At 59.4% G+C, this 18,826-nt stretch overlaps 1 protein-coding gene across 1 annotated transcript in view; it reads left to right on the top strand.

The window, feature by feature from the left end:
* The window catches only part of FLT4 (fms related receptor tyrosine kinase 4), a 41,604-nt gene extending 23,318 nt beyond the window's left edge, over positions 1 to 18,286 (top strand). Inside the window, 20 exon segments of the mRNA XM_058548262.1 lie at positions 912 to 1,020; positions 1,988 to 2,103; positions 2,105 to 2,351; positions 2,641 to 2,787; positions 2,887 to 3,018; positions 3,154 to 3,260; positions 3,566 to 3,701; positions 4,138 to 4,242; positions 4,593 to 4,706; positions 4,916 to 5,004; positions 5,111 to 5,261; positions 5,734 to 5,828; positions 6,211 to 6,333; positions 7,420 to 7,531; positions 8,766 to 8,865; positions 9,172 to 9,277; positions 9,927 to 10,078; positions 11,076 to 11,196; positions 12,354 to 12,439; positions 16,370 to 18,286. Of these exon segments, the coding sequence (XP_058404245.1) occupies positions 912 to 1,020; positions 1,988 to 2,103; positions 2,105 to 2,351; positions 2,641 to 2,787; positions 2,887 to 3,018; positions 3,154 to 3,260; positions 3,566 to 3,701; positions 4,138 to 4,242; positions 4,593 to 4,706; positions 4,916 to 5,004; positions 5,111 to 5,261; positions 5,734 to 5,828; positions 6,211 to 6,333; positions 7,420 to 7,531; positions 8,766 to 8,865; positions 9,172 to 9,277; positions 9,927 to 10,078; positions 11,076 to 11,196; positions 12,354 to 12,439; positions 16,370 to 16,568 (2,547 nt within the window). The 3' untranslated portion in view covers positions 16,569 to 18,286.
* The last annotated feature ends 540 nt before the right edge of the window (positions 18,287 to 18,826 follow it).

The following is an 18,826-nucleotide window of genomic DNA, read 5'->3' as shown; positions in this document are numbered from 1 at the left end:
GGAATGGAGGCTGGACCTCCGGCTGCTTCCCAGACAGGGAAGCTGAGATTCAAGGCCACCTGGCCAGGCCATGGGCCCTAGCTGCCCACAGGCCCCAGGGCTGGGAGGCTTAGGGCTGGGGGCTGGCCAAGTCCCCACCACTGGCCCAGCCTGGGGGCAATGCCTAGAAGAGGCTGGGGGAGGGGAGGGAACTGAACAAAGGCACCCACTTCCTACAGTCACTTCCTGTTTTCCTACACACCTCCAGCGCCTCTTCCTGTTCCAGGCCTGGCCAGGAAGTGCCCAGCTTGGGGTGGGGGGGGTCTTTGGATGGTAGGCAGGGCCTATGGCCCTCTCTCCTCCCCTGTTTCTCGCAAGCTTCCTACTCCCCCAGGCCAGAGTCCCTCCCTTCGCCACTACCCAGGGCCACCACCAGGGCACAGGGTGAGCAGCCTTGGGGCAAACATGGGCACATCACAACCATCTCACAGTGACCAGCTGCTGGCCTTGGGCCACAGCCTGACCCTTGCTATGACTGCAGCCTGAATCCTAACCCTGGCTTGGACTGACCCAGTGCCACCAGGTCCCTGTCCTCTCCTCAACATGGCCACCAACGCACCCCATCCACATCCAGAGGTCTCTCTGGCCCTGCTTAATGCCACCCTCTGACCTCAGCCACCACTGATGCCAGCTGTCCATAGCGCTGTCCCTTGACTTTTCTGGGGAGCCACCTCTCTCTGCTGCCCAAGGGCCTCGCCTTTTCCTCCCTGCCTCACCACTCCTGGTCCTGTTTCTGAGCTTTGGTCATCTCCAGCCCAGAAACTCAGTTTCCCCAATTACTGTGGTGGGCACAGTGACCTCCATGCAGAAAGGGGGGTCTGAGTGGGGGAACTTGGGAAGGAAATGGATCCTAGTGTCTGTGCTCTGCCCAGACGGTGAGCAAGCTGGTGATCCAGGATGCCAACGTGTCCGCCATGTACAAGTGCGTGGTCTTCAACAAAGTGGGCCAGGACGAGCGGCTCATCTACTTCTATGTGACCAGTGAGTGACTTGGTTAGGCCTGGGTGGAGGTCAGGAACCCGGTGGGCACAGGAGGAGAACAGGCCTGGGAAGGAATGATGGACCCAGGTTGAGGCCATTGAGTCTCTGGTGACCGTGGGGCACCCAAGAGAGATATCCAGGGCCCAGTGGGCCCCTGGGTCTAGGTGAGAGGAATAGATTTGGAGGTCATCGGCATATGGACTGAGGTGTTGGTCCACTGGGATGAAGTGGCACCCTCTGCACCCCAGCCCTGGAGGTGCCTCCTCCCACCCCCTCCCCAAGCCCTGGATCCCAGGTGGTGGCTGGCTCACAGGTGCATTTTGCCCTGGAGAGAAGGTCCACAGGTTCCTCAGATTTTCAAATGTGTTAGTGAGCCCAGGAAAGCTAAGAAGCCCAGGAAAGGACAGTCATTGGGCCCAGGGGTGCAGATGAGGGCACCTAGAAAAGAGATGGAGCCAGAGAGAACACTCTGGGGGAGGAGGGGGAGAGGATCCCACAGGAGCCTGACAAGGAGTGGCCAGAAGGACAAAAGGAAGTTGGGAACAAGGCATTGCCGAAAGCTAATGAAACAGTGAGATTGTTTCAAGGAGAGGTCAGTGGTAGGGGTTGGTCAGTAGTGAGGGAGGATGGGGACTCAGGCCCCCACTGTCTGGTGACAAAGAGCTCACTGAGGATCTGGGCTCCTGGGAAAGCTGGGGGCAGCAGCCTGGTAGGGGCTCATCCAGGAGAGAGCTAGGAGGAGGTGGGGTGGGAGGAGACCCCAAGGGACTGACTTCCTGAGCTGGTCCCGCTGGTCGGTGAGGGGAGAAGAGGGCTTGGAGGGGTGTCCCTGACCCCGACACCCGAGATGTGCACCCCTGGTTGAGAGCTGAGTGAGTCCAAAGGCCAATGGGATAGGGGAGGCTGGCCCCTGGGCAAGTGAGGGAGCACCAGAGCAATGTCACGGCCGTGCCTCCTCCCTCCCCAGCCATCCCCGACGGCTTCAGCATTGAATCCGAGCCTTCAGAGGAGCCCCTGGAGGGTCAGACCGTGCGCCTGAGCTGCCGGGCAGACAACTACACCTACGAGCATCTGCGCTGGTACCCGCCTCAACCTGTCCACGTTGCACGATGCGCACGGCAACCCGCTGCTGCTCGACTGCAAGAACGTGCACCTATTTGCCACGCCGCTGGCCGCCAGCCTGGAGGAGGCGGCCCCCGGGATGCGCCACGCCACGCTCAGCCTGACAATCCCCCGAGTGGCACCCGAGCACGAAGGAGACTACGTGTGCGAGGTGCAGGACCGGCACAGCCAGGACAAGCACTGTCACAAGAAGTACCTCTCAGTGCAGGGTGAGGCGGGCAGGGCTGGCGGGAGGGCGGGCAGCGCCTCCCAAGGAGCCTTCCCCGCAGCCCAGCGCACGCCTGGGCCGTCCATTCACAGCCCCAGCCTGCAGGAGCGTCCCCCTCCTGACTCCCCACGATGGAGGTGCGCAGCCTTCCCTGCCAGGCGCTCAAACCCCCACCCTTCCTTGAGCTTTGCGCAGTCCATCCCCACCCTCTACTCCTTGGAGAGCCCCTTCCAGAGTGCCCTCCAGCTTTCTGCAGCTTCGCCTAGCTCCCTCTTGACCCCCACCCCCAGCCCTGGAAGCCCCGCGGCTCACGCAGAACTTGACTGACCTCCTGGTGAATGTGAGCGACTCCCTGGAGATGCGGTGCCCAGTGGCAGGGGTGCACGTGCCCAGCATCGTGTGGTACAAAGATGAGAGGCTGCTGGAGGAAGAGTCTGGTAGGGAGATGGACCCAGGTGAAGGGCAGGGTCCGGAAGCTGGCGAGGCGTAGGCCCCCAGACCCACCTGAACTTGAACCTCCACCCCACCTCCTGCAGGAATCGACCTGGCCGACTCAAACCAGAAGCTGAGCATCCAGCGCGTGCGTGAGGAGGATGCAGGCCACTATTTGTGCAGTGTGTGCAATGCCAAGGGCTGTGTCAACTCCTCTGCCAGCGTGGCCGTGGAAGGTGTGGCTTCCCGCGGGCCCCTCCACCACCTCCTGCCCGCACCTGGTGCCTTCTTGTGGCCACCTCATGCAAGTCTTGCCGTGGGGTGCACTCTGTCCCCCTCATACACACAGTAGGCCCTTTCTGCCCATTCAGGCTCCGAGGATAAAGGCAGCATGGAGATCGTGATCCTTGTTGGCACCGGGGTCATCGCAGTCTTCTTCTGGGTCCTTCTCCTCCTCATCTTCTGTAACATGAGGAGGGTGAGCACTCCTCCCCCTGCTGAGCCTCTCCCCAGCTTCTCATGGGGTCTCTCTCCACCCTGGCCAGCCCTTAAGATAAGGAGTAAGGTCCCATCCTGGCTCAGCTGGAAGTCCTGTCTCTTGGGAAGCCTCCTTGAGTACTCCATGCTGGGCTCTTATGTGACCAGAGGTTGTCTGTGTGTCTGTCCCCTCCTTGATTGAAAGTCCCGAAGGAGATCCCATCTGTCCTGGGCAAAGTTTTGCGCAAGCCTCAGTGGTATGGCCAGATCAATGAGCTGTCCCCCCACCCCCACCCCCACCCCCAGCCAGCTCACGCAGACATCAAGACGGGCTACCTGTCCATCATCATGGACCCCGGGGAGGTGCCTCTGGAGGAGCAGTGTGAATACCTGTCCTATGATGCCAGCCAGTGGGAGTTCCCCCGGGAGCGGCTGCACCTCGGTGAGGCCAGTGCCCAGCTTGCCCCACTCACCCTGGCCTCCCTGGCAGAGGCAGCTTCAGCTGGGGCCCTGAAATCCCTCCATTCTCAGAACTCATGCCAGAAAGTCCCGCCTGGCCTGACCTGTCCATCTGGGAGTGCATCCCCACAACCATCGCCAGAGCTCCCAGTTCCCAGGCCCCTGAGGTCACTTCCTGCTGCTCTGAGCAGGGTGGGCCCGTCACACCTGCTGGGAGAGGATGCAGGCCTTCCTGTCTGCCTCCTCTCCTCCTCTTCCCGCTCGGGCTCCCATGCTCCTCCTGTTTGGCAGAGGGGCTCTCGACTTTCCTCCCATCCTGGGCCTTCCTCCTGGCCCTCCGCATGGGTTGCCCCTGCTGCCCGTCCCCCTCCACCCTCACCCCCATACGGCTCACCTGGAATTGGCTCCCTGCCTCACAGGGAGAGTCCTTGGCCACGGGGCCTTTGGGAAGGTGGTGGAAGCCTCTGCTTTCGGAATTAACAAGGGCAGCAGCTGTGACACTGTGGCGGTGAAAATGCTGAAAGGTGGGTCAGCAGGTAGAGGGGCTGCTGAGCTGGTGGGGAGCAGTGGGCTGGTGGGGCTGTGGAGCAGGAAGGGAAACTGAGGTTCCAAGCCAGCGTCTCCCTCAAGGTTCTATAGGGAGTCAGTGGGAGTCAGCCAGGCCTGGGCACAGGTCTGAGCAATACTCCCCAGCCTCACCTGAACCCCTGGCCTCAGAGGGGCGGGCAGGATGTGCTGGGGACCCTCCGCCCCCACTGGCAAGAGCGCTGGCTGTGCCTTAGCTAAGCCAGGGGCCTGGAAGGAGGGATGCGCAGGGATTGGGGGCGAGGCAGAGCAGGCCCAGCACCGTGCGAAGCCCCTGTGTCCCCTCCAGAGGGCGCCACCGCCAGCGAACACCGCGCCCTGATGTCGGAGCTCAAGATCTTAATCCACATCGGTAACCACCTCAACGTGGTCAACCTGCTGGGGGCGTGCACCAAGCCCAACGGTGCGGAGCTCGGCTCGGGCGGGTGGAAGGCGAGGCCCTGGGGCGCACTGGCTCTCTGGGTGGGAGGGGTCACCTGGGCTTGGAGTGGGCAAGGGCGGGGCGGGGTCCAGGAGGGGGCGGGGCGGAGTGTTGCGCGGCGCTCGCCCTCCAGCATGCAGTCGGTCACCAACCTCGCGGCTCATGCCCTGCCCTGCCCTGCCCTGCCCCAGGCCCCCTCATGGTGATCGTGGAGTTCTGCAAGTATGGCAACCTTTCTAACTTCCTGCGCGCCAAGCGGGAAGCCTTCAGCCCCTTCGCGGTAGGTGGTCGCCGCTAGTGAGCCGGTGAGGCGCCAAGGTGGTCTGGGGGGGTTCCTCTGCCGTGGGTGGTGGGTCGCCCCTCGGACCTGCTTTGTGCCTCCGCAGGAGAAATCCCCTGAGCAGCGAAGGCGCTTCCGCGCCATGGTCGAGGGCGCCAAGGCTGACCGGAGGAGGCCGGGAAGCCCCGACAGGGCCATCTTCACGCGGCTGCTGATGGGCAAGGGCGGGGCGGGGCGGGCCCCTTTGGTCCAAGAAGGTAAGGATCTAGCTTCCCCCTGCCCAAGATGTCTGTCTGGCACGATGATGCCTCATGGTCGGGATAAGCGGGCCTGGGGCCCTCCGGAGGGACTTACATGGGAGAGCGTGATGGGCTCTGCCTTAGGACGGGAGAACACCTCAGGAACGGTCTTCACAGAGACTTTCAATGTTTGATTTGGGTATGACTGGATACATACGAGTTTGCCTTGCAGACAGATGGGGGAGCAGTCCAGGCAGAAGCAGCAGGTGCAAGATCAGTGGACAGTAGTCACTGCTCTGGGAGTAGGTAGCCGGTGTCCCAGAGAGAGTGCAGGCTGAGGGCTGGAGAAGGGGCCCACACACTTGTTACTAGGACAGGGGCCTCAAGCCCGGCCAGGACGGATGCAGCCAGGATTGGGTGAACAAATGTTCTCTTCGGGGTGGAATGGAACAAGGAGTCCCATCTGATCCCACCTTGCTGCTTGGTGCAGCAGAGGACCTGTGGTTGAGCCCGCTGACTATGGAAGACCTTGTCTGCTACAGCTTCCAGGTGGCCCGAGGGATGGAGTTCCTGGCCTCCCGCAAGGTGACTGCCCTGGCAGGCCCTTCAGAGGAGAAAAGGGTGCAGACCCACCAGCGTGCCAAGGCGTGCTCAGTCCTCCTATCCCCCACCGCACCCTGTGGTTGAGGCAGGTCTCTCCCACTTTGCAGAGGAGGAAACTGAGCCTAGAGTGTGGAAGTGACTTCCTAAGATCTCCGGCTAGTCGGTGGCAGAGGTGGATGTGGAATCAGAGTCTATCCCACCCCACAGCCTCCTTTGCTGTCCCCATAGTTCCATGAACCCTCCCCATGGCACACGGCGGGGGGAGGGCACACAGGAATCTGTCCCCGAAAGAGCAGAGTTGAGGCATGGGTGCAGCCCCAGAGGCCTGCGTTGACCGCTCCCGCGCACCTCCTCGTATCCCTAGTGCATCCACAGAGACCTGGCTGCTCGGAACATCTTGCTGTCAGAAAGCGACGTAGTGAAGATCTGCGACTTCGGTCTGGCCCGGGACATTTACAAAGACCCTGACTACGTGCGCAAGGGCAGTGTGAGTGCAGACCACGGAGTGGGGCTGGGGTCGGGGACTCACCACCACCCACAAGGAAGGTCTGAGGACCTGCACCTACAGGGACCCTAGTGACCCCGCCGAGGCACCTGGGGCAGGGGAGCAGAGACAGGAACTGATGAGCAGGGACCACAGTGCTCCGATCAGAGCTTGTGTTTGGCCATTGGTCCATTTAGTGGACACTGACTCCCCACGCCTGTCCTGTGGGGACTGGACATGCAGAGGTGGACCCCACATGGTGTCTGTCCTGGAGATGGACAGGCCTGGTGCAGGGTGGTCACAGAAAAGTGCACAGGTGTTAGGTGCAGCGTGTGTCTAGTTGGTGGCGCTCCAAGGCGGCCAAGCCGGCGCCTGAATGAGCATCCAAAGCTGATGAGAGTTTTGCCCTGGGGAGGAAGGGAGAAGCTCGGAGGGAAGGCGATGGGCAGGATGGATCCAGGTTGTGGCAGGCCACCGTGCAGAAGGCTTTTGTCCTTCATTTTAACTCACAGGTGTGTGGGGGCATGTGGAGGTGAGAGTCAAGTGTGTGGTCCAGGAACCCCTCTGCAGGTGTGCGGAGAGAGGACTCGGGGTGCTGGGGTGGAGGCAGAGGCCAGTCAGGAAGAGCTGTGGCCCTCAGGGCTCCCAGATAGAGACGATGAGAGCAGGAGAGACAGATGGTGGGGAAGGCGCATCGGGAGCCACAGGAGGAGGGGTTAGAAGTGGCGCCAGGCTTCCAGTGTGGGGACCAAGGGTGTACAGGGATCTGGGGTTCCTGAGTGGGACTTGGGCTGAGGGGTCTGGAGCTGGAGGAGGGGTGCAAGTGCTTCCCGGGAGAGCACAGGGGAAGAGAGGGGCCCGGATGGACCCAGGAGGACAGCAGCAGGGAAGAAGCCGTCAAGGGAGGCACCAGACACCTTTGGGATGGAGGTAGGGGAGCAGGGCAAGTTGCAGGAGCCATCTGAACACACAGGGGCTGATGGGGCCCCAGAGTCCTGGGCAACTAGGCAGGAGGGGGGCTACACAAGGGTTTGGCCTCCTCCCCTTCTTCCCTCCCCATGGAGACACACTTCCCTCCTCCTCCCACAGGCCCGGCTGCCCCTAAAATGGATGGCCCCCGAGAGCATCTTCGACAAGGTGTACACCACGCAGAGCGACGTGTGGTCCTTCGGGGTGCTGCTCTGGGAGATCTTCTCTCTGGGTGAGTGTAGAGTGGGGTACAGGGGAGGGCGAGGCAGGGTCACAGGCTCCTCTGGAGCAAGCAGCCCAGGTGGTTCTGAGGCAGGTGGTTCGAGAACCCCTACCTGTCCCCTTCACCTCCAGTGTGGGCCACCCTGGCACCACCTCTGGAGGACAGCATGCCCCAGCTTATGCCAGGGCACAGCCTCTGGCTCCCCACAGGTCCCAGAGGGACAGGCCTCGAGGGTTCCCCGAGTCTGCCTCTCCCTGGCTGAGCCGCTTCCTCACCTGGCACTGGGGACGCTGCTCCTGCCTTCCAGGGCTGGGAGCAGCCTGGAGGAGACTGGGTGCTCACTCAATGACCACACCTACTTACATAAGCCTCCCATGGGAACCTAGGCCCCGCTGGGGTCGAGATGAAGCCCCGGCTAGGTTGGGGGAGGCCCCGAACAAGTGGGAAAGCAAAAGCACCAAATGGCAACCTTGCTGCATGCTTTCGCTAAACATAAAAGGGCACGGAGAGCACGGGAAGGACAGGACAGGGTGGCTGTGTCAGCCACGGGGCTGGGAGGGCTGGTGGGATAGAGGCAAATGGGCCTGGAGGACAGCAGTCCATAGCAAGGGCGCAGCCAGGCCGACAGTCCCCGCAGGTGGAGGCGGGCAGGGAGGGCATCAGGAGATGCAGCAAGAGGTAGGAGAGCTGGTCCATGCAGCCCCTGCAGGCTGGGTGAGGGCCTGGAATTTCAGTCAGTGGGAGCCGCGTGGGGCTCTGAGCGAGGGAGAGAGCTGGCTAAAAAGGGCCGCCCTGCTGCGGTGTGGCTCTCAGAGTGTTTTCCTGTGGTCAGGAGAGCCAGGTGCCTGGGGGGGCGAGGAGGGTAAGGCCCAGGACCTGTTTGCAGGCAGAGCCACAGGACTTAGGGAGGGATCAGATTGGTCGGCCAGAGCAGGCCTTTCCTAAGAGGAGTGGTGGTGACAGGGTGGCTCCACTGGCTCAGCACAGCTCTCCCGACCCTGAAGATCCCAGGAACCATGTTTTCGCTCACGTGTCTCTAAAGCGCGGATGCTCATGGCACTCCTAGCTAGAGAGTGCCATCGTCCTCTTGACCAGATGAAAAATGGGCACTGGGGGAGGCAAGTGCCTTGCCCAGGACCCCGCAGGGAACAGCAGGGCAAGCACCCTGCCGTGGGGGCCCAGGACAGGCAGTTTGGGGCCTGCTCCCTACCCATCCCCACTTCCATCCTGTTTCTGCCATCAGGGGCCTCCCCGTACCCTGGGGTGCAGATTAATGAGGAGTTCTGCCAGCGGCTGAGAGATGGCACCCGGATGAGGGCCCCAGACCTGGCCACCCCTGCCATGTGAGTCTCCTGGCCAGCTGTGCAGATGCTAGGGGGCTGGGAGGGCGGGTGAGCACAGGGGGTGGGGAAGGGGGTTTGTGTGCAGGCATGAGAAGGGGGGCATGCAGGCAGGGTGGGGGGAGGTTGTGCAGGCACAGCAGAGGGTGGAGGCCTGCAAACACAGTGTCTCGCTCCACCTCTCATCCCTCAACAAACAGCTTTCCTGCCCGCCCCCCAGGGGGGAGGGCTGGTGTGGGGGCCTGGGGTCTGTTGGTGCAGGGTGGGGGGCGCACTCAGACCACGTCCAGCAGCCAGCTTTACCTGCAGACGCCGCATCATGCTGAGCTGCTGGTCCGGGGACCCCAAAGAGAGGCCTGCATTCTCGGAGCTGGTGGAGATGCTGGGGGACCTGCTCCAGGGCGGGCGCCGGCAGGTGAGCCACGTCTCCACCCTGGCCTGCTGCAGCAGCCTCTGGACCCAACTCCGGGGCCACCATGCGGATGGTCAGAGCCTGTCTGCCCACAAGGAGCCCCAGGCTGGTCCCCAGGGGGCCTGCAAGGAGCCCCTGTCTTCTGGCAGAGGAGCGATGTGTTCCTCCACCTCCCTCTGCGCCTCCACCCCCTGCAGCCTCTGCCCTCTGCACCTGCCCTCACTTGTGTCTCCCTTCCCACACAGTGTTCCTCAGGGGTGGGGAGGAAGCCAGCTCAGGGCCGACTCAGGTCCTCACTGGTGCTCCGAGACCAGGAGGAGTGAGCAGAGAGCAGCCTGCTGCCTGGGCCTCAAGGGCTGGGGACGGGCACTTTCGCTCCAGGTCTGCCCCAAGAAGCGGGTGGGAAGTGCTGGTGCTGCAGAGACTGCAGAGCAGCGGGGCCCTGGAGCGAGGATGCTCTGCTCTGCCTGCCTCCCTGCACGTGGGGCACCTCGGGGGCAGTGGGGAGAATCAGCCGGGTGGCCTCATTTAATCCTCAGAGCCCGTGGAGCACAGTCCCTCACAGGTCAGGAACCCAGCCATCCTGAGTGAAGGCGTGGGAGCTGAAGGCTACAGTGGCCTCTGACCCTACCGCCTCTGCCGTCCCTGCCAGGAGGAGGAGGACGGCATGGTCCCCTGCAGCTCTCAGAGCTCAGAGGAGGGCAGCTTCTTGCGGGCGTCCACCACAGCCCTGCACGTCACCGAGGCCAACGCCGATGCCGAGGACAGCCCACTGAGCCTGCCCCGGCACAGCCTGGCCGCCAGGTGAGCCGCCCTCCCAGTGCCTGGGTCACCGGGCAGGGGAAAGCAGTTTGGACATGGTGTATTTTATCTTCATCGGTCATCAAGGAAAAGAAACTACAAGCGCTGAGGAGCACTGTATGCCGACGCAAAGAGCAGAGTGACCTTAAATGACAGTGCTGCTGTCGGGGACGCCCTGCTTGTCAGCCTCAGGGCCCTCCAGGGCCACATGGCCTCTTGACTTTGCTTTTCTCTGAGCCTTCTCAGTCCTCGCTGTCCTCCAGCCTCCTCCACTTCCCTGCACCCTTGGCCCCTGAGAGCCCCTCTCCCCAGTTTCAAGGGAGTGTCCCTCTCAGCACAGTGCCCAGGCCAGGGGGTGGGGGTGAGTCTCAAGGGCCACTGGCAGAGACTCACTGGCAGTGACCCCAGTCACTAACCCGTGTTCAGGATTGGAACGTAGCCAGAGTTCCTGGAGTTCTGGGTCGGAGGTGTCTTGCCAATGGCGGTTTACTCTCCAGGAAGGTCCCGCCGTCCACATTCCCACTGGCGTTGTTGAGAGAAGGGCTCTGAGACCCCACCCATCTGCCCCAACAGAGAGCAGAGCCAGGCCTGGGGACAGGAACAGCCAGCTGGTTCTTGCCAGGCTCCTTCTGCCAGCCCCCCAAGGCACACACTTGCCTGCATACACAAGTGAACACACATGTCCACACACCTGGGCCTGCCTGCCCTGCACAAGGAGGCCCATCCCAGGGTTAGGGCCTCCCCACCTCTCACCAGCTCCACAGCCTCCCCGGCAGCGGCCTCAGGAGGTTTCCTCTTCTGGCACAGGAGAGGATACGTGGCTCAGGGTCAGGGGGCCTGGGGCAGAGCGCAGACCAGCATTCAGACCCAGGCCTCCTCCTCATGCCCCAGGCCTGGGGTCCTTCCCGGGAGGAGAGGAGGGCAGACAGAGAGGTGGAGAGAGCTCTCAGGAGGGGTGCTGGGGTACGTTTCTTTAGTACTTTTCGTTTTCTCCCCACAGATATTACAACTGTGTGTCCTTTCCGGGGTGCCTGGCCAGAGGGACTCAGACCCAGGGTTCGTCCAGGATGAAAACGTTTGAAGAATTTCCCATGACCCCGATCACCTACAAGGCCTCGGTGGTATGTGGGGTAGGGAGGCCTGTGCACCCCAGATCAGGGCCGCTGGGCTCTCTGCGGAGAGGCAGACATCAGGAGCTCCTAAGGCAAAGGGCAGAAACCGGCTCAGGAAAGAGTGATCGTCCCTTGGAACGTCAAGTCCAGGTTGCGCCTCGGCACACTGGGGTCTGGGTGCTCCTGCCATGCCGCTGCCTCTTGGCCACGTCGTCCGTGTCCTCCTGACTCACACGGGGCCTTCCCTCTGTGGCAGCCCTGCCGTCTCTCTCCCAGCAGCGTAGGCTCCTCCTTCGGGTTGGGCCTCCTTGGATCAGCCTCAGGCAGGGACCCCCTTTGGTGGCCCCGAGAAAAGGGATCAGAGTCACTAGAGTAGGAGGCTGGCGTAGGGGCACCGGAGAACCACCTGTGTCCTCAGATGAGAGTCAAGCGGAGTGAGGTCAGAGCAAGTGTGTCCATTTTGTAAAAGCGCAGACTGAGCCCCCAGCCGAGTTCCAGTGACTCACAGCCTGGAACCCTCCGGTCCCAGCTCCCTCTAGACAGGCCTGGTCAGTGAGCATTGGCTGGGGGGGCTGCCAGTGCGGGCAGTGTTGGGAGCCCTGGACCAGAGCCACGTGGACCCAGGCTCATGTCCCCAGAACCAGATGAAGACGCTGGGGGGGTCCCGAAACTCTGACAACAGTGCAGTTCCCGCCCCCACCCCACCCCCCCGCCCCGTGTAATTCCAAATGGAACCACACGCACGACCTGAGGGGACAGAGTCGCTAAAGCCGGCTGTGTCTGCTTGAGGATCGTTTTTCTACACTGTGGGCTGCCAGGTTCTTTCGATGCTTTCCCCCTTTCTCCTGGTGCTCCTGCTCTGCCTGCGCCCTGAGCACATGCAGAGCCACCTTGGAGGTCCCCCAGTGGGGGGCATCCCAGCTTTGCGGCTTCCTGAGCGTGGGCCAGGCACGGTCCCCCAGGCCTCAGTTTCTCCCTCTGTGGTGGGGCAGGCGACCTCACTGCATGCTGGGGTGAGGAGATGGACACCCGCCTCCCACTCACTTCCCGCAGGACGGGTATGAGATCGGCAGAGGTGCGGGTCCGTGTGCCCTGTCCTGCCTGGGGCGGCTGCCTGCAGATGGGCCTCAGCGGGCCAACCACTTGGCCTTGTTCTCTCCGCACAGGATAACCAGACAGACAGTGGGATGGTACTGGCCTCCGAGGAGTTGGAGCAGCTGGAGAGCAGGCACAGACAAGAAGGCGGGCTCAGGTAAGGCTTCTGGGGTCTCCTTCTCTGTGAGGGGCCGGGGAGGGAGGCTGGGCCTGCGTATGCCCCTCACTCTCTTACCCAAAACCTTTCCTGGCTCCCTCTTGCCTTTCTGTGTGTTCAAGGCGAGCTGCTCTGGGACTCGAGGTCTTTGGCCACATGGCCTTCCCAAAGGCGCTCCTTCCCCCGTCACCATCCCGACCAGCACACCTGGTGCTGGGCTCCACATCCCCTTACATTTGACAGATGCTCAGATGCCACCTTTTTGTGAAACCGAGTATGATCCACCATGCCCACTGCACGTACACACAGCCATCCCCCAGCCAGGGGAGGCCATAGCCATCCTGAGCCCCCCGCACTTAGCCCAGTGGGTGCAGGAGCCAGACAGGTCATGTGACCTGGAGCTGGCTGGTGTCCTATTTTGATAAGAATACGGTTACAGAGAAATCCTCATGTGTGCCTGCACAGAGGGTGACCCAGATAGAAGGTGACCTCCATTTGCCCAAGATAGCCCCCAAAAAACTGAATATTTAAACTTTTAAGGGTATAGATAAAATAGTTAAATGTCTGCTTCTTCACCTTATTACTTGACTTGCACATAGCTGTTTAAATGACAGGACTTACAATATTTCATAAAACATTGCTGTTCTCTGTTTTCTTCAGACCATCGTGTTCAGACCATTCACTTGTACCTTTGACCTTTTCGGGTCATCTGACACAGTTTTCCAGAGTAAATCTTGGCTTCTGCCTACACTGTTTTTGAATCAAGATACGATGTTGTCACTAAAGATCTCACCCTAGAACCCAAGTCTTTATTTGTGTCACATTAGGGTGTGGTGTCGCTTTTCATCCTTTTAGTGGGTGCATTTGTGACTCGCAACTTCACTAGCTGTTGGAGATTTTCCCAGCGGCCGACACAGGGCGTGTTTGTGGCCCTGCAACACTGGCGGCTGTGGGGTCACGTGTCCAGGAACAGTTACTGCATCTGCATCGTCTGTCTTGGCGTCTTGTTTTGTTTTTATTGATTCCATCAGGTGACCTCTATTATAACCTAGTTTGGGAAAATTAATACTAATTGCATTGACAGAAACAGTTTCTGGCTAATGTTTCTTTACCAAACAGTGTTTCATCCCTTAAAGAAAAGTAATTCAGTAAGAGGGTGAGCCAGAGGATGATAGCTACTTAAATTCAAATCTCTACGCATCTTCCCAAAAACAGCGGATGATGGAGGGCACTCAGGGCCTCTGCCTGTGACGTAACCAGGAGAGCGGCTCTGGTTTGTGTGCGGGTAGGGAAATTCTCACCGGGACCAGCAGAGCCATGCCTGGGCCACAGTGGAAGGACAGCAGGATGGGGACTGCCCTGTGAGAGGGGAGTGTGACAAGGTTCTTGGGACAGTGGCCACATACACTGGGGAGATAACAGAGGAAGCAGAGAGCTGGTGGAGCAGAGCAGGGCTCCCAGGGCAAGTCTCAGGCTCCAGGGGCAGCCATCTTGGGAAGGCACTGCTTCTGAGAGGGCAGTGAGCAGGATGGGAGTGTGCACCTCAGATGCTTGGTGGTGAAGGAAGAAGGAAGTTGCAGAAGATGGGAGTCCTACAGAAGCAAGATTGCATCAAGAATCCAGAAGACAGATACACACCTAAGGGAACTGCTCATTCCAGAAACTGCACCTCGTGACAGCGGCAGAGGGCACTATTCTCTGCACGGGTTCCCTTGGAAACACATTGTGAAGAGCCACAAAGAGGTGCAGCAGGTCACTTGGCAGGTGCATTCACTAGGCATGTGGAACATTCTCCAGACAGGTGCAAGGGTAGACTGTGCCTTGTAGGGGTCTGTGGGGGAGGTGCCCAGTCCTTTCCTGTCTCCTATTGGCCGCTGGTCAGCACGCACCCCGCGGGGAGCTAACTCCTTCTCTCTTCCAAGTTGTCCATCTGGCCCTTTCAGTGTCCATTTAGGACGCCAGATCCCACGCCCTGTGGTCAGGCATTTCATCCAGGTCTGTGGGTGAAAGGAAGATCTGGAAGCCCTGGGCTTGTGGTGGGTCAGCATGGCCGCATGGCAGCAGCCAGGAGGGGCCAGCACTCCCAGCTGACGGACTGGTTGGTCCCTGGTGGCGATACAATATAGGACATGAATGGAGCCTTTGGAAAGAAGGGTGCAGTTGAAGGAATTCAGGTGATACCAAAGATGTGGGTCTGTTACAGAACCCCCAAATGAAGAAACCTGGGAAACCACGCACATCCCTAGCCCCTTCCCTAGGGTAACCAGCTCCTTCTGGTCTAGGAAATCCCATTGTGAATAATCATGAACAGAAAAAATACGCACTATCCATACAGAGTTATTATAAGAATAAAAAAGAAAATTAGAATGAAAACTTTTCAGTAGATGCAAAAGCAAACAAAATGAAGTAGAGAAACACTGATACAACACTCCAACATGCATTAGATATGTAATTAAACAAGGAGCTGCACCGTGAACCAGAAATTTAAACATTCAGAATAGAAATGGACAGACAGTGTGAAGATAACAAGTGGGAGCTGACTAAATTCAGGAAAGAAATTGAAATAAAAGACAAATCCTCTTAAAAATGAAGACCAGGGTGCCAGTGAACAATAGATATGATCAGAAGGAAGGCAAAGAAGATGGACATGAAGACAGTCAAGAAAATAAAACTGAAATAAATGAAGAGTTAAAAAGGGCCAGAAGGAAATGGATATAGAAGTGGAGTGGACAAGATCCAATATGTGTACCATTGGAGTCTCTGAGGAAGAAGATGCCAGCAGTGGAATAGAGCTAATATTTTAAACTTGTACTTCAAGATCACTCTTAAAAATAAAATAACAGCTCTGAATCTATGTACTGGAAGGGTAGACTGGCCCAGAACAGTCAAGTAAGACATCCTAGTAGAACTATTAGACTTGAAAGATAAACATCTGGGAATTCAGGCACACAGACCGAGTCACTTAGGAAAATAGTCAGATTGGCATCAGGCTTCTCAGTGGCACCATGCGAATCAAAGAACAACAAAGCAATGAAGCAACGTTTTCAAAAACTCAAAGAAAGTGAGAGCTCAGGAGGGAGCATCGTAGGGCCACCTGCGAGGCAGCAGGCTGGCACCTGCAGGACCCCCAGGCCAGGGTGAGAAGCTTGGATGTCATTCTGAGAGATAGGAAGCCGCTGTGAGCGACTTGGCCTTTTTGCCCTTCTCCCAACAGGCAACGATAGAATGTGCCCTGGAGGGGTCTGTGGGGAGATGCCCGGTTCTTTTGTCTCCCGTTAGCCGCTGGTCGGCACTCTGTGGGGAGCTAACTCGTCCTCACTTCAGGTCACTCCCCCAGCCTGTTTGTGTCCACTCAGGAGGCAAACCGCCCCCGTGCGGTCTGGCGTTGATCCAGATCTGGAGGACGTGTCAGGAGAAGGACGTCGTCTAAGCTGAAGTGTCTCTGAAGAGTGGACTGCAGGCAGGCAGGAGTAGGGGGGAGACTGCAGAGAGGACAGTGAGGGCCTCTGCCTCTGAGGCAGGGGCATGGCAGGAGAGGGGCGTGGATGCATCCTGGGGTTAGGACAGATAGGACTTCTGGCTGCATTGGACATGGGGGGGAGGGGAAGGGAGGGAGCAAGGATGACACCCAGGTGCTTGAGCCCTCGGGTCAGTGTTGGTGCCGTGTACAGAGATGGGCAAGACTGGGAGAGAGGCAGGTTTAGGGGGATGAAGTTGGGCATTCTCTGTTGACCCACTGAGAATGCTCCGGAGTTTGCCAACAGGCTCATCAGTCTGGTCCCCTCTCTAAGTCAGGTCTGTGTGTGCCCCCCTTGCCTCCATGATCAGTTAACGCTCCAGTTGTCTTGGACGATTCCAGTCTGACCCCAAGGACAGACCTCAGGTCTTGTCCGTCTTTTCTTACTGACGCCACCTTCCCTGTCTCAGCAGCTGTAAAGGACCCGGCCAGAATGTGGACGTGACCAGGGCGCATCCTGACCCCCAAGGGAGGCGGCGGCAGCTGGACCCGGGGGCACAGGGAGGCCAGGTGTTCTACAACAGCGAGTACGGGGAGCTGGCGGGGCCACGAGAGGAGGGCACCTGCACCCCGGCCACCCGCACGCCCTTCTTCACAGACAACAGCTACTAAGAGAGCCCAGGCAAGGCCCCCGCGCCCAGCTCCAACAGTTGGTGGGGCCGTGCCTGGCGGGGTGAGCAGAGGGCTGGCAGCCTAGGCTGGGAACTCATCACCTTTGGTTCAGGCCAGGGGATGTTTCCTCATCTGTAGCTAGGAAGAGCAGAACCCAGGCTCCAGGACTCCCCAGGACTGCAGCCCCACGCCTGCCTGGGGCCCTTCTCCCAGGCCAGATTCAGATTCCAGTCAGCTCAGTGTCCACAGGGGCAGCCCCGGGCTGGGCACTCCCATGGGGAATGTCTCTTTGATGGTGGGTGGTGGCATGATCCCATTTTCTAATGAGAAATATGAGGGTGTGAGAGTCACATGGTGATGGAGGTGGAGCCAGGCTGCATCTGCGGTCTCCCAGCCCCCACCCCAAGCCCCTGCACCAAGCACTGTCCCTCCACACAGCCTTCCCTTTCCCTGGGGAATGGCTTTCTTCACTTGCCTTTCAAAGGCTGAAGGGAAGGGGCCATATTTCCATCGCAAAGCAGCAAATGAGGGATCTGGGGAGGGGTCCTGTCTTGAGGCCAAACAGCTGACCCTTTCCAGGGGCAGCATCTGCAGTGCTGCCAGTTACAGCCGCCTTCCTCTGAGTGTTGAGGTCTATTCAACATACTTTTTCCATTAGGACTTCAGAGACTGAGCTGCTGTGAACAATTTACTTTTCAAAACTTCAGTCCGAAGGCAGCCCAGGAAAGGTCTTTCTGAATCTGGATGATTCTTGCCTCTGGCCCCAAGTCAGGTGCCATCATAGCAGACACGGTCATCGTCACCTCTTTCTGGAGAAGGCCCCCAGCCCCACCTCCTGGACTAGAATCAGAAGAACCAGCTGATGGTCTAGAGCTGCCCCATTTGAGAAACGCCTGGTTCTTCCCTCTGGGGCCTAGATCTGCCACCTGAGGCAACTCGCAAGCCATGAACATCCTTATGAGAGGTGAACACCATGGGTTCCACAAAGGAAGGCTTTGGGGGTGGCCCCAAAGACCCCTCAACATTGCTCTGTGCCATGAAGCAATCAGCGGACGTTCTTGTGGCCCCTGGGAGACCTCATCTTCTGCCCCCTGGTCTCTGCCTGATGTCGGTGCCCTGGCAGGTCAAGGCTCTGCCCTCACCGGAGAGCAGCCAAGGACCCTCTGGAGGCTGGAGCCATTCTGCCCAGGCCCCCATACCAGCTCACTGCCCAGGCTCCCCACCCCTGGCAGGAGAAAGACCCTCCTCCCAGTTAGCATCATGGAGATTGACAGCCCACCTACACCCCACAAGACGCTTGCAGGACAGGCGGCTGTGCGGCGAGCAGGGGCTTGCCCGGCAGACCTCTCCCGCCCCGACCAAGGTGTATTGTTCCTTTAGGATATGTCGAGTGCTCCTGTGACTGTAATCCTCACTGTCCCCAGTGGATCCCCTCCTCTGATGTCACCTGACTGTGGGACCTGGTTCTCAGGTTTACCTGGTGGAAGTCCAGAGGCCGTTCTCAATCTGAGGAGCAATGCTTATGACACGGGAGCAGGGCCCTGTCCCCCAAGCCCCTCCCACGTGCGTACCACCTGTTTGTGTCACCTCTCCTCCTGTCACATAACTGCACACACAAAAATGTACTGGGAAGATAATCTACCACGCCCTTGTAGAGCATGTGCTCCGAAAAGATCTAAACTATTTAACAAAAGATAATAATAAATTTGATGCCAGTCTTTGAGTTACAATGAATGGGTTCTCAGCTAAGTCCTAGGTCTCTGTGAAGATTTGATTCCAGCCTTCCTCCCCTCATCGTCCACCCCATGAGGCCACTGACAGGCCAGAAAAGAAAGGGCGGCGGGGACAGCTCAGGCCCAGCTTCTCTCCCCGAGTCGGCTGTGGAGTCCCCCAAGCCACCAACAGAGGGCGCGGGGGAGCACCGCCAGACTCTGCTCCCCACGCGGAAGCGCTTCTGAGCGTGCTGCGAACGCAGTCCCCTAAGGTCTAATTTATGGGTAAAGTGACACGGTGCCTGTCACCGCCTACTAGAGCCAAATGCTGCCCCAGGCAGGCTGGGTCTCTGCCGCCAGCTCCCCAAGTCTCACTGCACCAAGCAGGTGCCCCCAGACACCCCCCTCACGGACGGGACAGGCCCAGAGGGGCGCTGCGTGCCCGAGGTTACCTCGCTGGTGGAGTGCGTGCCTGGACCCCGAGGTCAGGGAGGTCTGAGCCGGGACCCCGGCTTCAGTCCCCGCGCAGGGAGATAAACTCTAGCC

This window comes from Diceros bicornis, chromosome 1 (genome assembly GCF_020826845.1).
Source record: "Diceros bicornis minor isolate mBicDic1 chromosome 1, mDicBic1.mat.cur, whole genome shotgun sequence".
NCBI lineage: Eukaryota > Metazoa > Chordata > Mammalia > Perissodactyla > Rhinocerotidae > Diceros > Diceros bicornis.
Note: the sequence above shows the minus strand (reverse complement) of the source record. Positions and strands in the feature narration are given on the sequence as shown.